Source organism: Monopterus albus, unplaced genomic scaffold, assembly GCF_001952655.1.
Source record: "Monopterus albus unplaced genomic scaffold, M_albus_1.0 scaffold255.1, whole genome shotgun sequence".
Taxonomy (NCBI): Eukaryota; Metazoa; Chordata; class Actinopteri; order Synbranchiformes; family Synbranchidae; genus Monopterus; species Monopterus albus.
Window position 1 is genome coordinate 370,565 of NW_018128135.1, and position 18,076 is coordinate 388,640.

General features: G+C 41.0%; 1 protein-coding gene across 10 annotated transcripts in view; it reads right to left on the reverse strand.

The window, feature by feature from the left end:
- grip2b (glutamate receptor interacting protein 2b) overlaps positions 1 to 18,076 on the reverse strand; it is a 199,021-nt gene that overhangs the window by 22,583 nt on the left and 158,362 nt on the right. For 9 of the 10 annotated variants that reach the window (XM_020621205.1, XM_020621212.1, XM_020621207.1 and 6 more), the window contains 8 exons: positions 14,531 to 14,608; positions 10,223 to 10,358; positions 9,918 to 10,063; positions 8,911 to 8,997; positions 8,239 to 8,314; positions 3,850 to 3,995; positions 3,317 to 3,464; positions 2,173 to 2,342 (listed from right to left, as the gene is read on the reverse strand). In XM_020621205.1, the coding sequence (XP_020476861.1) occupies positions 2,173 to 2,342; positions 3,317 to 3,464; positions 3,850 to 3,995; positions 8,239 to 8,314; positions 8,911 to 8,997; positions 9,918 to 10,063; positions 10,223 to 10,358; positions 14,531 to 14,608 (987 nt within the window). The remainder of the gene's footprint in view (positions 1 to 2,172; positions 2,343 to 3,316; positions 3,465 to 3,849; positions 3,996 to 8,238; positions 8,315 to 8,910; positions 8,998 to 9,917; positions 10,064 to 10,222; positions 10,359 to 14,530; positions 14,609 to 18,076) is intronic. The other variant, XM_020621206.1, reaches the window with a different exon arrangement.

An 18,076-nucleotide genomic window follows, 5' to 3' on the forward strand; every position in this document is an offset into this window, starting at 1 on the left:
GTCTCTCTCTCTGCTACCAAATCAGTTCTACTAACCCTGTTTAGCAGCATCACTTCACCTAAATCTCTTCAGTCACGGAGAAAAACACAAGGTGTGAAAACTACAACTGGAATTTCAGTTTGGTCATGTAAATAAACACACACTGTTTACTTGAAAACAGTGCAGACCGCATGCACTCAAAATCAAAAGAAAATCATTTTAAAAATAATATTATTTAACTTATGTCATGATTTAGTCAAGTGTCTTCCTGCCAGTTGAGCATTACATTGCTCTGCTTACTGTCAAACACCTGGCAACAACTAAAAGACGCACGAGTCTCCTCTGCGCAGGAAATTATTCCATACAAGCTCACATTAACATTCTTTATTTAACATCCTGCTATTTTTATGCATCTGCGCTGACGACAGCTGCAGCCGGAGGTATTATATTTTTGGGTTATCCATCCATCTGTATGTTTGTCTGGCCAACTCGTGAACACAATGTCAGGAACACTTTGAAAGAGTTTCTCCACATTTGGCACAAATGTCAAAGGTCAAGACCTCACGTCCATTCCATTCCCGTGAATTTGACTGGTTGGCGGAGGTATACAACCACAAAGTGGTAATTCTAATCAATTAAGGGTTATTTTTTAGCAACAGGAAGCTTGGCTCTAAAATCCATCCATCCATCCATCTTTGTCCGCTTCATCCGAGACCGGGTCGTGGGGGCAGTAGTCTGAGCAGAACCTCCCAGACTTCCCTCCCCCCACACACCTCCTCCAGCTCCTCAGCAGAAACCCCAAGGCGTTCCCAGGCCAGCTGGGAGACATAGTCTCTCCAACGCGTCCTGGGTCTGTCCCGAGGCCTTCTACCCGAGGGACATGCCCGGAATACCTCCCCAGGGAGGCGTCCAGGGAGCATCCTAAACAGGTGCCCAAGCCACCTCAACTGGTTCTGCTCAACATGGAGGAGCAGCAGCTCTACTCCGAGCTCCCCACGGGTGACTGAGCTCCGCACCCTATCCCTAAGGGTGCGCCTAGCCGCTCTCTGGAGGAAACTCATTTCTGTCGCTTGTATCCGTGATCTCATTCTTTCAGTCATGATCCAGAGTTCGTGTCCATAGGCAAGGGTACGAACGTAGATTGACCGGTAAATTGAGAGCTTCATCTTACGACCCGGCTCCTTCTTCACCACAACGGACCAGTACAGAGACCGCCATACTGCGGACGCAGCACCGATCTGTCTGTCAACCTGACGCTCCATTTTTCCCTCACTCGTGAACAAGACCCCGAGATACTTAAACTCTTCCACTTGAGGGAGCAGCTCGCCCCCAAACTGGAGAGGACAATCCACCTTTTTCTGATTGAGAACCATGGCCTCAGATTTGGAGGTGCCAATTCTCATCCCCATCGCTTCACACTTGGCTGCAAACCCCTCCAGTGCACGTTGTAGGTCTTGAACTGATGAAGCCAACAGAACAACATCATCCGCAATAAACAGGGATGAGATTCTGCGGCCACCAAAACAGACACCCTCCGTTCCATGGCTGTGCCTAGAAATTCTGTCCATAAAAATAACGAACAGAATTGGTGACAAAGGGCAGCCTTGGCGGAGTCCAAGAGCCTCCACCGTAAAATCAAGATCCATAAATGTCATATAAAAAAAGTCAGACTTTTCAGAGTGCATCTAAACAAATAGTCTGAATTTGAACTGATCAAACACAAAGGTACTGGCTCTATTAAACACACCATTTACAATAGGCATAGTGTACGTGGCAAAGATGCAAATGAAAAAAGCCTGAAGTAACATTTCACATGCAAGGAAACAATATCATTTTTCAGTTCTTTTATGCCAAGCCTACACCCAGAGATGCTATATAATAAGCACGCTGAAGAGTGTGACTAGCACGTAACATGGTCTAGGGTGTGTTTAAAATTTTTGTTGCATGTCCACAGAATGTCAGCACTTGGGAACTGAGAGCCATGTTGATGGCACGTTCTAAGCCAGAATGTAACAATGTAGAAAAAAAGGCAGAAATTTTTGATTCTGAGAGAATTTTGGGCGAGTTTTCACTTAAATTGCATCAGTCAAGTTCAAATGGCACTAATGTAATCCAAACTTGACCTAAAGTAACCTCTTTCATTGGTGTCACGCACCACATGTATAAATTAAGGTGCGGCTTTGCTATATGTACCTGTGTCGTGCTGCTTCCCAGTTAGCCTTGTTTGATGGGAGGGGAGTATTTCTAATTTGACTAGTTCTGTTGTGCTTGCCAATAGCTGGGTCGCCTCCAGGACCGTACAGTGTTCTGTCGACGTCCCGTCGATGGACAGCAGGTGATCTCCAGCGTGCAATGCTCCACATCTGGCAGAACACAGACAAGAGAGAACAAGGAAGGAAATACTTAAGTCTTGTTCATGCTCAGTTTGAGAACGACATGTAGGCTACGCGAGTTGGCCTGGTTAGCTTACATCACTATGCTGCAGAGCTGGTCACCCAGGTGTCTCATACTGTGGTTCACATTTTAAAAATGAACTTGCAGCAATGTGGGAATGAACAGTGACAGAATGTGACCCTCCACAGTCAGCCTGTACAGCCGAATGATGGTATTTTATTGCTTGATTCAGCCCTGACACAAAGTTCAAGTGCTTCATTTATATTTTAGAGCCAGACTGAAGCTCAGGGCAATATCCTGGCTGCTCCTGTCTGTGTGCACGCGTGCCTGTATGAGAGAGGATATATGTTTTGCATAAATGTGCAACCACTGCACATTTTCTAAGCCAAGGAAGGACACAGTGAGGCTGTTCAACCAAAATACTGATTCCATGTACAATGTCCTACACTCTTAGACATTTATGTCAATCCAGCAAATAACACACTATCACTGTGCTTTCAACAATTATGGTCTATGCTGCAACCCATTCAGTTTTATTGTACTGTATTTCTATTTTCAATTTCAATCTTATTTGTATAGCGCCAAATCATCAGAGGACACAAAGTCAGGTCTAGACCTTACTGTTATTAATATTATAGAGGAAAAACCCAACAATCCCCCCATGAGCAGCACTTGGCAACAGCGGGGAGGAAAAACTCCCTTTAACGAAGAAACCAAGAAACAAGTTCCACCGATCACAGATTGAAAAGGCAGCCTTTTTGTAACCTGAGAGAAAAACGATGCATAAAGCACTCCCCTCTGCTTTAAACCATGTATTAATTTAGAACATCTTTCCTCTGACATGTGCCAGCTGGACAGTTTGAAGTCAGATTTTAAAGAGTAAATGAAACTACCAGTGTGCATTTACACATACATACAGTACTGTGCATTTGTGAGCACGTACCTGTCCACCACGCTGCCAGGTTTAACCCGGTCGATGACAATCACCTGCTTGTTTCGATGATTGGCCAACGTCAGCGTGATACCCAGTGTCGCCCCTGGTGACTTGGCAATTTCCACTAATAGTGGGCCGGAGGCATTCGCCACTGTGTCTGATTGGTGAAAAAAGGATTTTCATTTGAATCATTTGAATGTTTATCGTGAGCTAATGCTTCTGTGTAGATGAGCTGCCAACAGTGAAACAGCAGAGAAACCTTTCAATGTCTATCTCACATCACAGTAAGTAGCCTGGTAAACAACCTTGAGGCAGAAAATCCTTGTGATGTGATGACCAGGGAATTATTTGCAATGCATTCTTGGTGAGTTAAATTGCAGCTTTACCCAGAAGAAGGCAGAGCTCAGCCTGAGGCAGCAGAAAATGCCGAGAAATCAACAAAAAGACAAATTCTTAATTTCACTGGTATTTCAGTCGAGAGATTTCTGCCTCAAGCTTCAATTCATATTCAAGTGTGTGTGTGTGTGTTTGCAGTCTCTCACCCATGATAGTGACATCGTACTCTATCTGGAACAGGGCTTCCTGGCCACACTGAGCCAACACACTGAGGGTGTCACTGTGGTTGGCGTTGTGCAGCGGCACGCCGTCCACACTGAGGAGTCGATCACCGGGACGCAACGTGCCCTCTCTGAAGACACACACGCGCGCGTACGCATCAGTTGCCGAAAATAAATGATTATAAAAGAGAATTCATAACCATTTCATTATTTGCTTTTAGAATTTCATCACCTTCCTTCTTTTCAACCATTCATGTCCAAACTTTCAATCCATCGTTTCAATTTTAATGTTGCTCTTGTCTTTGTGTTCTACTTGTTTCAAGCCACTCTCTCGCCCTCCTGTCACTACTCAGTCTTTCTCAGCTCATCCTCCTCATCGCTCTCATCTGTCTGATACTTCCAGTATGATTCCTGCTTAAGTTCAAATGGAAAACAAACACAGTGGAAAAGCACTAAGATGACAGAAGATTCTGTGTCATCTGCCTGCTACTGAAAATTACTGAGATGAAAATTCATGATCAGGTTTTATTTTAATTGTGGTAATTTTCAGAGAGTCCCTCTTTGTCAAAAACACAGACTGGAGGCTCACTGTTTCAGAAGCAGTCAATGGTACATATCAGGCAATTATTTATTTGCTCAAAAATGGAAATGCCATATTCTGAATTTTTCACGCTGGGGGTTACGTTAGAGAGCTGGCAGATGCTTTATGCATGATGCCGGGGCGCGAGTAATACGGAGCTGTCGTCATACCGGCCGGAAGCTGTGAAGTAGGATGCCAATAGCCTGGAAGCTTTTTAACAGCATCACACAAGCTGATCTGAAACCAGAAACCTTCATCACAGCAGAAAATGGGTTTGATGATAGAATCATCTTAGGAATTAAGTTTCACAAGAAACAAGTGCAGTCAAAAGTCTTGCTGACTACAAAATGAAAAGCTTTGCCCCAGTTCTACCTGGGGGTTCGGGTTGACAGAGCGACAGTGATTGCAGAGATGTGCAGCTCAGAGGAACCAATACCAATTACAATAAAAGGCTCAACAACAACAACACCTGTTATCTTAGCGGTCTGGGTGGACTAAACTGTGTTTTAGCATCTACTTTCCCTCGAAAGATTTCTCTAACTGAAGTTGTTGTTTGAAATAAACGGCATTAAGGCTTTCACTGACATTTAGGCTGCTTTCAGGCTCTCTCACTTTTTCTGTCTCTATTTCTGTTCCAATAATGATGCAATGAAAGCAGTTTTTGTGGTCCTGTCGAAAAAACCCCAAGGCTCGCTCACATTAAATTTAATTCCCACTGGATAATGCTAAAAAACGTAGGCACTCCTGGACTGTATGGTGCTGTGGATTAGCTTTCCTCCAACTGGCATATAAATGAGATCTAAAGCAGCATGAATATCTCATTCGTTTTCCTGGACTGACCCACATTTTCAGGACCATTTTCTCTAGAATGGTGTTAGATGAGCTGGAGGGCAAAATAACTCAATAGCAAATTAATCTTAGTCTTGTCACAGTCTATCAATCTGTGCATGAGCTTGTGGAAGTTTATTCAGCCTATGAACATTTGGGTGTATTTTAAATAATCTGTTTTGTGAACTTATGTACGTAAATAGGTTAATATACAGGTTGAGCAATTAGAATAAGACCACAGATTACATTAAACCCCTAGTTTTGGTAGATCTGCTATTAATTTTAACTGAAATATACACTGGATTACATTGATACACTTCTTTTACAAGCCTTAAAAATGGTGCTAAACAAGCATGAATTCACATATTTAGCAGGAACATGGTTGCTACTAGAATAAAAATAGCACAGTTCTGAAGTCGAGTGTCAAATATTTGTAGCAGCAAAGTGATCACAGAAGAGCGTTAGAGTTCATTTTTCCAGTCTTTACCTGTCTTTGCTGGAGTAACAGCACAGAAAGTCAACCAGCAGAAGAAAAGGAAACTTCTGTGATAACAACACAGACAGGGGATAAACTGAAGGAGAGCCTATCAACATGTCAGTATGCTCCAACACAAGCTTCGACGCTCCTCGTCACAGTTTCTTCAAGTCTGCTGCCATCAGTTGAAGGATGATATCTAAAAGATTTAGGCTCATTTCAGATGCACTTCAGTTCAGATTAGTGCTCGCGGCTGTGGCGTTTCACAGAGAACATGACAAACCACAACTGTACAAGTTTAAAGTTAGAATAGTGACAGTTTAATCTCCAAGTAAAAACACATCTCTAAGAAATAAATCCATGGCATCAGATTAAGTATTTTTAAAGCAGTTTTTAAAAGTATTAATTTTGTGTGTGTGCGCAAATTTGTTTTGGTCCTAAATCATATTAAACTATGTTGACAAAGACTGAGATCAGATTAACTTTGGACAAGGTACAATGCAGTCGTTTGCTCCAGTAACATTTTGCTCATGTTTTGTTTAGTTTAATTAAAAAAAAAAAAATAGAATTACTGCCTTGCACTTCTCCGCCAACCAGTCAAGCTGCAGTTTACATGCATGTCTGTCCAGAGTCATAATATATGTCACAAAGACTTAAGGAATTTAGTAAAAGCTATTAAATGTAGTTTTTGGGAAAATGCAAGATATCACTGTATTGACATGTACGATCCTAGACAATCATTCCCAGTGAGAAACATGCCATCTTCACTCAAAGACTGTTTTTTACAGAGGACTGACAGAAAACTCTGTCACATCAGGCAACAACAATCACCTGGAGCTGAACATCAGCACAACCAATGAGCTTGTGGTGGACTATCAGAGGAACCTGAGGCCCCCTGTACTGGTTGTCATCCAGGAAGCAGAGCAGTTCATCCTTGAATCCAATGAATGTTTGAGAAACTTCCTGCAGGTGTTCGTGACATATCACATTCATAAGAATGGAACAGACCGACTGCCAACAACATGCCCCCAGCCACAGCTGTAACCAGCGTGGAGGCAGAAAAACACTGTGTTGCATCTAAATGAGCAGCAATTTGTTGAACACATACAGTAATGTGTATACTGTGCTGTATGCTACACTACGTTTGGTTCAAATGAATGTGAATGTTTCTATGACATTAGCTTGAGGGCAACATAAACCTCCTGTGTCTCTTTATCTGATGGTCGCACTATAACATTGTCCGGTTTCTAAAAGCTCACCCAGCTAGCATTTTAACACTTTTCAACACTTTGACTCTGCCTTGCTGCATTATTTATTACATTTTGTGGCACTGCTTGTTTTCTAATTTGAGCGCAGGCCTCTTAGTTATTGTTCTGTCAGTCTTACATTAGTTCAAAATGTGTATTGTACCCTTTTCTGGTTTCATGGGTTCACGTAGAGTCTACTGCTCCAAAAGATGTGCAACAAGTTAAGATGGCCTCCTTAAACTCAGCAAGCAGGAAGTGGAGCAGACCAACTGTCTGTGTCCAAAGGTTTTTCTAAAAGGATTTCTGAATGATGATGTTACATTTTAGCTGTGCAAGAGCTTTCTCTGTTCCCCCAATGTTTCTGTGTAGGACAGCCACTGTATATGCCCTCCCCATGAGTAGTGACCACAGACGAAGCCTTACTGAAGTCTAATCCTATTTCCCTGCTACAGAAAACACAAATTTGACTTTCCTCCCTTTCTCACACCGTATTTATTCTGAGAATTGCCACAATGACTCGATACTTAAACACAATGATACTTAAACAGATGTTCAACCTCGCAATGAATCCAAAATTCATTCCAGATGTGCAGAATTCTTACTGGTAAAAAGCATGAGCGAAGAAAAATATCATATCTTGATGTATTTGTTATTATCAAAGTCAGTGTCGCAATTTTTTGTAATACACTTTTGTGGTCCGGCATTCAAGCTACTTTTAAAGAGCTGGTATGTATGATGGAAAAAGTAGTTTGTAAGATGGATTTAAAGAAATCTAAACAACTTTGGGTGAATAAAATGTCACAGATACCTCTAAAACGTACTCAATATTTCTTAAAGAAAAGGTCAAAGGGCCATAATACCACCTCTTTAAGGTGTTTCTGTGGAGACACTGCTGATTTCTACAGAACTTACACCAAGAAGAAGGTTTTTTTCTTGGAGGATTTCATAAACTGTAAATATCTAAGAAGTCATGCTGTAGAAGGCTGAATCTGTTAAACAGTTGCAAAGCTTTACTTTTATTTACCATATATGAAAATGTCATTTATCCTTAAACATGAAGGCTGAGACACAGGTGTTGACACCATTAAAGAGATATGGGGTGATTCATTCCACTGCAGCTAGCTGTCAACATACCAGTGACGTCACTGGGAACGCCACCATGTTAAGACTCCTAACTGGAACTGGCCATACATGTGTGCAGTGTATCTGGGTTTATTGTTGCATAAGCGTGCAGTTAGTGCTACCTGTCTGCAGGACCGCCCGGCCTGACGTAGGTGACCACTAGGGGTCGTGACTTGTGCCAGTCTTCATGGATACCACCTGTAGAGAAGAGCGGGGCAAAGCTGATCAAACTAAACACTGGACTTGTATGGTTATAAACCTCACTTCATCGGTTTATTTCTAATCAGTATGAAAATTACAAAAAAACCAAGGGTTACATTATGACCAGCAGTTTGTTCAAACCAAGACAAGTCCAAACAACAACATGGATGTTGTCTAGGTTCATGTTTCCTTGTTGTTTAAATGTGACCAAACCTCAGTCATTGAGGTGGCAGTTCAGAAAGGCCCTTCTCGTATTGCTGGTTAAAGTATGAGGGCATGACACTGACAAAAATAAATGCACCTACTTACCTACTACTCAACAAGCTTCCAGTTCATTTTCACTCTAAGCAGTGAAAAGAACTGAGCTGATAGCTTCCTAGAAGGCAGTGAATCAATTTCACATTTCTCCTACTTTTGTAGCTTAATTTAATTCACGTTTTAGTGCCGACACAAAGAACTGATGCAATGTTTCTATTTCACAACGCAAGAAATGGTGCTAGTGCAACACTCTTCATTTAATGACACCATTCCAGCATGGTGCAATGTCAGCCCAAACGTACAGTACAGCTACTGACTGCTTTTCTAATGGTTACCTCTCATGACGAAACCAAAGCTGTTCCCCTCTTTGTGCAAACAGATGTCGATTGTCTTTGATATAACCCCTGAGGTGCTGTCTGGCGCTTTTGGGGGGGGGGGCAGAGAGACAGATGTATTACTATTACAGAAAGAGAAAAGCAATACATTTGCTCACATTAACTGAATGTTTACATCACATCATTTGACACAGATACACACTAAAGTGTAACATAAATATAACTACAATTACAGCACTATAAAAGAACCTTTTATTTTACTTTGAATTGCACCTTGATCACAGTATGGATGTCAACCACAGCGTTAATTTGGGATGCTTATGGTTTCCTTTACTGTTGTTACTGTGGCTACTGTAAGGGGCTGCTTTGTGCTCTTTGTTTTGCCAGGTTTTCAGATCAGGTAAACTGTGGCGTTACCAAGCATTGCTGGATGGCGCTGCACTGCGTTTGATGACACCGTCTATTAACTGCAGCAAAATGCAGGAGGACCTCTGTTTTAGTGGTCTCATTGAAAAATCAGAGCGAGCTGCATTTTTCCAGTCCAGTATCCTTGGAATTCTAAATGTATTGAATGATTCCAATCTTCCAATTTCCATCCAGTGCCAAGGGAATGTACTGAATGATTCTGCATCTTCCAATTTCCATCCAGTGCCAAGGTTTAGTGCTAATGCATAAGAAGTACAAGTGCGGAGGTCTGGGTGGGGGATGGGCGCGTAGTGAGTCTGACTGGAGATGTGACTACTGTCACAGACCTGGAATTAAAGTACATCTGTCTCTCTTTAAACGAGTGTTTAGTTGTCCTCTCCATACAGTAAATCAGTTTATTTGCCAGATCCTAAATCTTTTCCTAGCTTTAATTATTATGTAGTCACCATGCACATGTGGTAGAAATATAAAAATGCTGGTATTAGATAAACAAAAATTAAAAAACGTCTTTGAATGACACCAGCATTTTGCAGAACTGCCAGTAGGGTTGTGTTAAATTTTTATGTTAAACCAATATGTACCTGTCGGGGGCAGTTCATACTCCACCTCCAGCAGAACTCGCTCTCCTACATTTTTCAATAAGCTGATGATCTCTTCATGCCGCAGTTTGGTCAAATTGATGCCATTCACCGACTTGATGTAATCACCAACGTTCAGCTGGTCACTCCTGCTCAAAAAAGTGGTCAGAGCGTGTAAGAGCTGTGTTAAAACAATTAAATGTACAGGATTTTACATATGTGGCAGTTATACTTTAAATCTTGTTTATTCCTTGTGACCTGAAAATTATTTCTCTCTTCTTCTTCGTTAGTGCCTGTGCTTCACCCACCTGGCCGCCAGCCCCCCAGGCCGTAAGTTTGAGACCCGCGGTTTCCCGTCCTTGTCTGTACCTCCTGAGATGGTGAGGCCCAATGTACTGCCTTCTTTCTTCACCAGCTCCACCATGGTCACCCCCCGCAGAGCTTCTAACCAAAAGCACACAAAGACAAATACACATACACAGAACAGGCAAAGAGAAGGACGTGACCCCCCCCAACCCACACACAGATATGTACAGAAACATATACACACACAAATACAGCAGAGAGATGAGTGTTTAGTGGCTGTCCTCTGTCCATTCTGATTCCTGGATTAGAGCGAAGCTGAGATACCAGACATACAAGCCAAAAGACGTTTGTTGCTGTGTGTCCTTGAGTGAGCCACTGATCTTGTCTGTTCATTACTGTATAAAAGAGTCAGCTGATATGACAACAATGTAAATGTGAACTTCTGATAAGCTCTGATAAGCATGAGATGATGAGAACTAACAAAGCCTCATTATTTCTTGCAGTCAATCCAATTGAGTAGTTCCAGGCAGGTGTGAAAAAGCCTTGAAATGTTAAAGCACATCGTGAATAACAGCAAATATGTACGACAGTTACAAACTCTTTAAAGAAAATGATGCTACTTAAATGTGCATTAACTAAGAATTTACACAGTCTGATAAAGTGAAAATGGGACAGGACATGTCAAGGTCACAGGTCAAAGTGTTTGTCATATGCACAGTTAGGAAACGTGTTTCCCTGTACAATGAAATTCTTACTTTGCCGTCCACATGAATGCCACAAAATACAAGTGAAATATAAAGTAGATGAGCAATAACACAAATCTAAGGCACTTTAAAGAAACAATGTAACACAAGCCTCTGCTGAACACTGAGGGCAATTCTCTGAGGACTGTGATAAGGATCAAGGAAAGGTTGCACCACTGGCTAATTCAACTGGAGGACAAAAAGCATCTATTATGCAGAGCTACAATATATTCCCCAAACACTTAATTAAACTACTCTTTAAACGAAGGCATCACAATGTTCAGAAGTTTCACACAACCTCTTTTCTAACAGCTATCGAGTGCAACAGGGCAGGTATTCCCAGGCTGAGTCGAGGCTCGATGGAGTAAACAACTTAATGGGTTGACTTGGGAACAACGCTGCAGAGCTGCACGGTTCACTTCATCTTCATCCTTCTGCTGCTTTGAAGTTAAGAGTTCATGACAAAAGGTCCATGACTATGTGCACGGCTGTCTGACACTTCAGAATATAATCAGGTCAGGTTGACCATCAACCAGCCCTTGGCTGTTAGCTGCAGTAATAACTGTAATAATAGCTACTAGCAGTAATAAACAATGGAAAGGACAACTTACAACCGACTGAACTGCAAACTGTGCTCTTCTGCTTATATGGTGAACTTGTTACTGCACATGACAGCAGACTTGTATCAGTTTGAGAGTAAGAGAAACTGTAGTTTCTATTTCTTTAAAATGATGAAATATACTCTTCCACTTCTGAGAGTTGAACAAGATCAGGACTGTGGTTAGGTTTAGGCTTTGGTTGTGTTTGGTATGATGTTAACTAAAAATTGTTGCTGATTAAAGGCTAAATCCTAATTCCCTTAGTTGCATCCACATTTCTCCCACTTATGTTTTTTCTGTATGTCTTAGTCCCAACCAGATAAGATGCAAGAAGAGAGGAATCAAGGAAACATTTCCTTTCCTCCAGTCCTTCATCTGAAGTGTCCAATCACCAGTTTATTTCTGATAAAGGGACGCGTCTCTCAACCAAAGACTTCTGTGAAGGATGCTCTCATATATTCTTGCTCACGGCTCCTTGAGCAACCTCCTCATTTCTCAATCCTCAGTGCGAGAATAAGCGCTCTGAGACATCCTGCAAGATGGCAGACCGGATCAACCTTTGGCTTAAGTAAGGACAGAAGAGCCATCAAATAAGGGAACTGAGATTTAGCCAGAGTTTAGAAAGTCCCAGACTGCAGGCCAGTACACAGCTTCCTGTGCCTGTCACTGAGATGAATGAGCAGCACTGCAGGATGGACTGTGCCACTTTGAACTGTGGCTGTCTCATTTATTTACAAACCAAAATGTATGCCAAAACTCTGAAAAATACTGAAACACAAAAACCCTATTTGAAGTAAATACTGTATTCCAACAATCTAAAATGCATGTCATGAAGGTAGTAGGAAAGCAGAGCAACCAGGGTTTGGAATGAGCATGTGGATAAAGATTCTAGTTAAAATATTAGACAGAGGTGTTAGGGAATGAATATCAGTGCTGCAATTATGACCTAAGTAATAAAAACATAGAGATTGCAAAAAATAAAAAAAAAGTAATAAAAACATAGAGATTGCAAAATAGGCACAAAACATCTGTGTGGTGATAATTTCATTCATTAGTACCGTACAAAGCAAACCTGGGAATCTCTGTGTTTACGTAAAGGTTAAGGGTTTTCATCTGAAGTGGCCAAGAGGATCTCTGTGGCACAGCAAGCTGGAGCAGACATAGCAAGTCAACTAAAACCTCTGGGCTGGGCTGACAGAGCTGTCTGTATTTATATCATCACCATTTATAATACACCCACACATTTGTTTTTATTCCTAGTGAGGACTTTACACTGTCTTAGTCGTTTTCTGGAAACCTACCCTAACCTTTTTCTAACACTTAACCTAACATCTAACCAAGTTTTCACCTTAAAATCAAATCCTTTACATGTTGGGGACGAGCATCTGAGTCTCCAGGCCAATTCTCCACAATATGAGTAAACAGGCTTTGTTAATACCAAGAGCACACACACACACACACACACACACACTCACACAGGCGAGCTGGAGCTTTGGTATGATAGAAGGTGAGATTAGGTAAATCCCTCTGGTGACACTCAGGATCAGTGAGGTGCTTCACACCACAGTTATCTCTGATAGGTCTTACAACAGACGCACATTCACACAGACACACACACACACACACATTATCTGCAGAAAGAAAACTCATTCCTTCATTAGTCTTTGCACTGTGCACATTTGCAGAAAAGCACCACAGCTTTCACACTTGTAGTTTCACGCTGTGAACCTCTTCTGAACTGAATCCATCATAAAATGCGATTTTCCCCCAGAGACGCAGAAATGACTATGTTGGAATTCATAAAACATTATCCACCACTTTATTTTGATGCTTAGAGAACACAGCTACGAGGATATTATTATACTACACAAAAATAAAATCATGCAATTATTTCCTTTATGTAGACAGAGAAGTGAGTAAAGCTATTTTACATCTAATAAAGAAAAAGGAAATCATATGGAAAACGTGTCTCTGACACACACGTACCCTCAGATACATGTTTATGAAGTCTACTCAAATAACAGCAACAAGGAAACACTGAGTGTCAACAGTGATGTGGCTGGAAAGTGAATGACACAAATGCTCGGTTGTATGTCTATGAAACAAAGGAGCGCTGGAAATGAGCACGGAGCTGAGTTACATTACTGATAAAGAGAAGTAGTGTTAGGGTGATTTTCATTTTTAGATAGAAATGAATATAATTAGTTAGGGTTTTTATTATATAGCTTACATAAGTTTATATATATATTAATCTGACAGTTGTGTTTATGTTTATGTAGTTACATATCCACATATCACCCTATGTGTTCACTGAATCACTGGTCAGTATTTACTGTGTTAGCCAACTGGAGCACTGTTTAACATCAAGGGGACTGGTTCACTAAAACACTGAAATCTCATTAGATTTACAGCTTTAGCAAAGAGGGTCCACAGATACTTTATTACCGCTACCTGGCTAATGGGCCGGGGGAGCTAGTTGAAATAGAGATTAGATAAGAGGAAGCAATATACACACACAGGCAGAGCAGTTCCTTGGAAACAAAGGAAGACATAAGTGTCTATGTAGGAATTAAGACAGTATAGGAATTCCTCCTTTTTTAGGGCGCTGTCCACGACCATTGGGGCAGAGAGGATGATTGGAGGATGGACGGACTGAAGGACCAATCTTGGGAGAGTTAAGTTTAAACCACAACTTCTCCCCAACAGTTTTGGACTAATCAGATAGTAACATCTTTTCATACAAATATTGTATACCGCCAAGTTGGAGTCAGTCTTTTCTGTTTTTCCTAAACAGTGAAGATCCATGTGCACATGATAATTTTGATACGTTAATGCATAATAAATTTCACACTGTGAGATTAAAGTATATAAACTTATGTGGTGCCAGATTTTCCTGAGCCACATTATGAGAAAAGATCACTGGATGCTTCAGTGCGGTGATGCTAAAAAGAGGCAGCACATACTGTACCTGGTATACTGTGTCTTCTTGAGGCCATGCTGTGTTCAGGTCCAGAGATGTCTTTTGTTTTTCCATATGGCCCATCATCTAGGAAGAAAAGAGACAGACACTTTCAATATTTCTGCACTGAGAAAACTAAAAATAAATTTGGCATATCAAACACCAGGCTTTGGGTGTAAACAACTCGACTACTGAGGGCTTAGCTTTAGGCTGTTGAGGTGAATAGATACTCAAAACAAATAACTGAGGAAAGCAGAAGGAAGGAATAGAAGAAAGTCATTAAAGCTGTAGATACGAGTTGCAGATTAATTGTGTTCATCTACGCCTCAGGCTGGATGGCAACACAACAGAAGTGAAAGATGTGTGAGGACTCTGAAGGGGCACAAGTTGGGATTACAGTCATTTTTACCAAATAAACAAACTCAGTAAGAACAAACAGCTTTCTATCTGACCTTAACAGTCTCCTCTCAAACACCAGGCTTTGGGTGTAAACAACTCGACTACTGAGGGCTTAGCTTTAGGCTGTTGAGGTGAATAGATACTCAAAACAAATAACTGAGGAAAGCAGAAGGAAGGAATAGAAGAAAGTCATTAAAGCTGTAGATACGAGTTGCAGATTAATTGTGTTCATCTACGCCTCAGGCTGGATGGCAACACAACAGAAGTGAAAGATGTGTGAGGACTCTGAAGGGGCACAAGTTGGGATTACAGTCATTTTTACCAAATAAACAAACTCAGTAAGAACCTGCTCCACACTGACACCTTTACATGCTTACTCTCTGGAAACTTCTACGACTTGGCCAGACAGTGTTCTATCATTGTTATATGTCACAGAGGTGAACAGATGTCCTGTTTTATAGTTTCTGTAGAGGCTTCCTGGCAGAGACCGCATGTTAATATTTGATAAGTTACACATCAAGCTCTACTCATATCTCCACAGGTGTCTACACGGCCCACCAGCCAATCAATCAATCAATCAATCAAGGACAAATTGGAAATGGATGGAGTCCCAGTGGCAAACCAATAGAAAACAGCCATGCAGGTAATCAATGATTTAAAATATAATATATAAATGTCCACTGGAGTTGAAAGTAACACAACATTGCATTAAATACCACTGAAAAAAAATACCATTACTTTCTTTGCCTGCAGGTGGCAGTATTGACCCACTTGTCAAAACTGCTGCTTCTGTTTTTACTGTAGTGTAAGTTGGTGTGACTGACAAAAACACGAGCTTTTTGGACACACTGCCATGCAGCAGTGTGGTAGTTTTAGTTTTGCAGCTGTGGAGCTGTAGCTTCAGCCCAACAGCGCCACCTACATGAAAGAAAAGTAACAGCAGCAGCTGTTTCTTCACTGTAGATGATGCTCATGTAAGAAAGACAACAGCTTCTGGTATGTTGACATGGCAGCAACCTTCAGTGTGCAGTAAGAGTCGTTTCTTTTATTTGTTTATTCTAGGGAATAAAAAAAGCAATGTAAAAAATGGGAGGTAAAAAGAAAACATTACAGGAGACAAGAAATTAACAGCGGCTGATAAAGACTGACTGACTTTAATGTCCATATTTGAGGCCAGTGTGATATAATGTTAATCAATTTTCCCAAAATAATTGAGCAAACAATTACTAGTGTAAAATGTTATTCCTTTTCTTGTCTGTAGGGGGCTCTATTGATATCATATCCACTTTTGTAGGATTAAACTAGCGCTTAACTTAATAAGTGTCGAGCTCATTTTTGCTATTATAGTTTTCAGGGAGTCACAAGCAGATTTTCTTTAAGCACTCTGAGATTCTTTGTACATATTCTAAGGTGTCATCAATGATATATGAAGGATAAATAAGTGTTTTGCTAACCCTGTAACTCAGTTTGACAGCAGCTGTGTCAGTGGAGCTGAAGCTGTTGTTGTGGCTCTGAGGGGAGAGGATGTGTCCTACTTTACAACCTCCGCCTTCACCAAAGCGGTGGGATAAGTTTAACAATTCCTATGCCAATTCTCCACAACCCACGTACCTTATTCCAGAAGTGTAATTAAGTTCCATTATACTAAGGGACAATTACACCACAAATTAACATAAGTGTCTCTGCTAAACCTGCAGAATAAATATGTTTTTAATGCTTTTCAGCACCTGAAGCAGAATTTTAAACCAGCTTACTATCATCAACAAAGCAAAGCAGTTGGAAAGGATTTTAATACGCCCAGAGTCCTGCAAATTCCTTTATCTCGTTTATCTCGTGTTTTTAATTCTTCTTTAAATTACATTCACACTCTGTTCTGCAAAACAGCCTTCGAGTCTCAATTTCACTGTAGCAAAGAAAGAAACCGCAATAGTTAGTTTATTTTCAGCTACTGATGGAAGCTCCTGTATGACATACATACTTCAGGATACTGCCACCAGGCCTAAGTAATGGTTAATTATTTTATACTTCAAAGTTAAAGCCTAGGCAGTTGGTCAATGGGTGGTAGTGTTGCCACACAGCTTATTCAGTTCCTCATTCATACTGTGATAGCATCTAATTGTGTTTGACGTGATGGAGAAAGAAGTGTTTATCCGTCCATCCCTGGACAATTTCACCAGTGTTGTGGCTTTGGTGAAAGCTCTGCAATGATTTAATGCTCTGAACCTGGAGCTTCTCTATCAACTCTACTTTCAGACTTTGTTTATTCATAAATTATGTCATAATATCTAGTCAACCATCTTTCTTCGCATGTTCCATTAACGTATTGGCTGGTGGAGGCTGCTCTTTAAATATTTTTGTGATCCTGCCATTGTGTCTTAACTACACATTTTACAATCTAAATAAAACTTCGACAGTGTTCCTTTCAGAGGAGCTTGGTTTGGTGGCAACATTTGTAAATATTCAAAGCAAACCTTTTCACTTGGTTACTGTGCGAGTACCTGCACTTCAAAACTAAATGTATAATTAGAAATTAAATTTTCAAGACTGACACAGATTTGACATCGGTAGACAGAGGTGCGACACAGTGTTAAACGAAAACCAAATCATTTCTACCTTCTTCATCAGCCTTTTGAATGGTCACACTTCTGCATCCTCTACCAGCAACATTAGATGAAGCGCTTCACATACAACCAGTAGTTTACCATCATCCATGAACCCCAGGTATACAAAGTTCTTTCCCAGTAGCAGCTTCCATGAATGGCACATTCTCCTGCCCTCTAATGATTTTGAAATATGCAACACTTTCCCACTGGTAATGCTTAGAAATCTGTTCCCATCCCAGCAGTGACAGTGAAAAGGAGGCCATTGTTGTTGTGTCTCGGAGCTTAGCGATCTCCACAGAGGTGTAATAACTTTAACCATTCAGAAGTTGTAGATTCAATTTTTCTTTAAACTGCTTTCATAAGTTAGCTGGCTGGCTGCTTTCCTGCTGCGGGGCTGTCACAGGCATAATGGACCCCAAAGGCTGCTCATCAGCACACAAACACTCACAGAAACACATACACATAAACTAACAGGGCCCTCCGGCAGCAGAAAGTGATGCATATTCAAAAGGATTTAGGCACCAAATGTACACCTGCACACGCAAATACACAA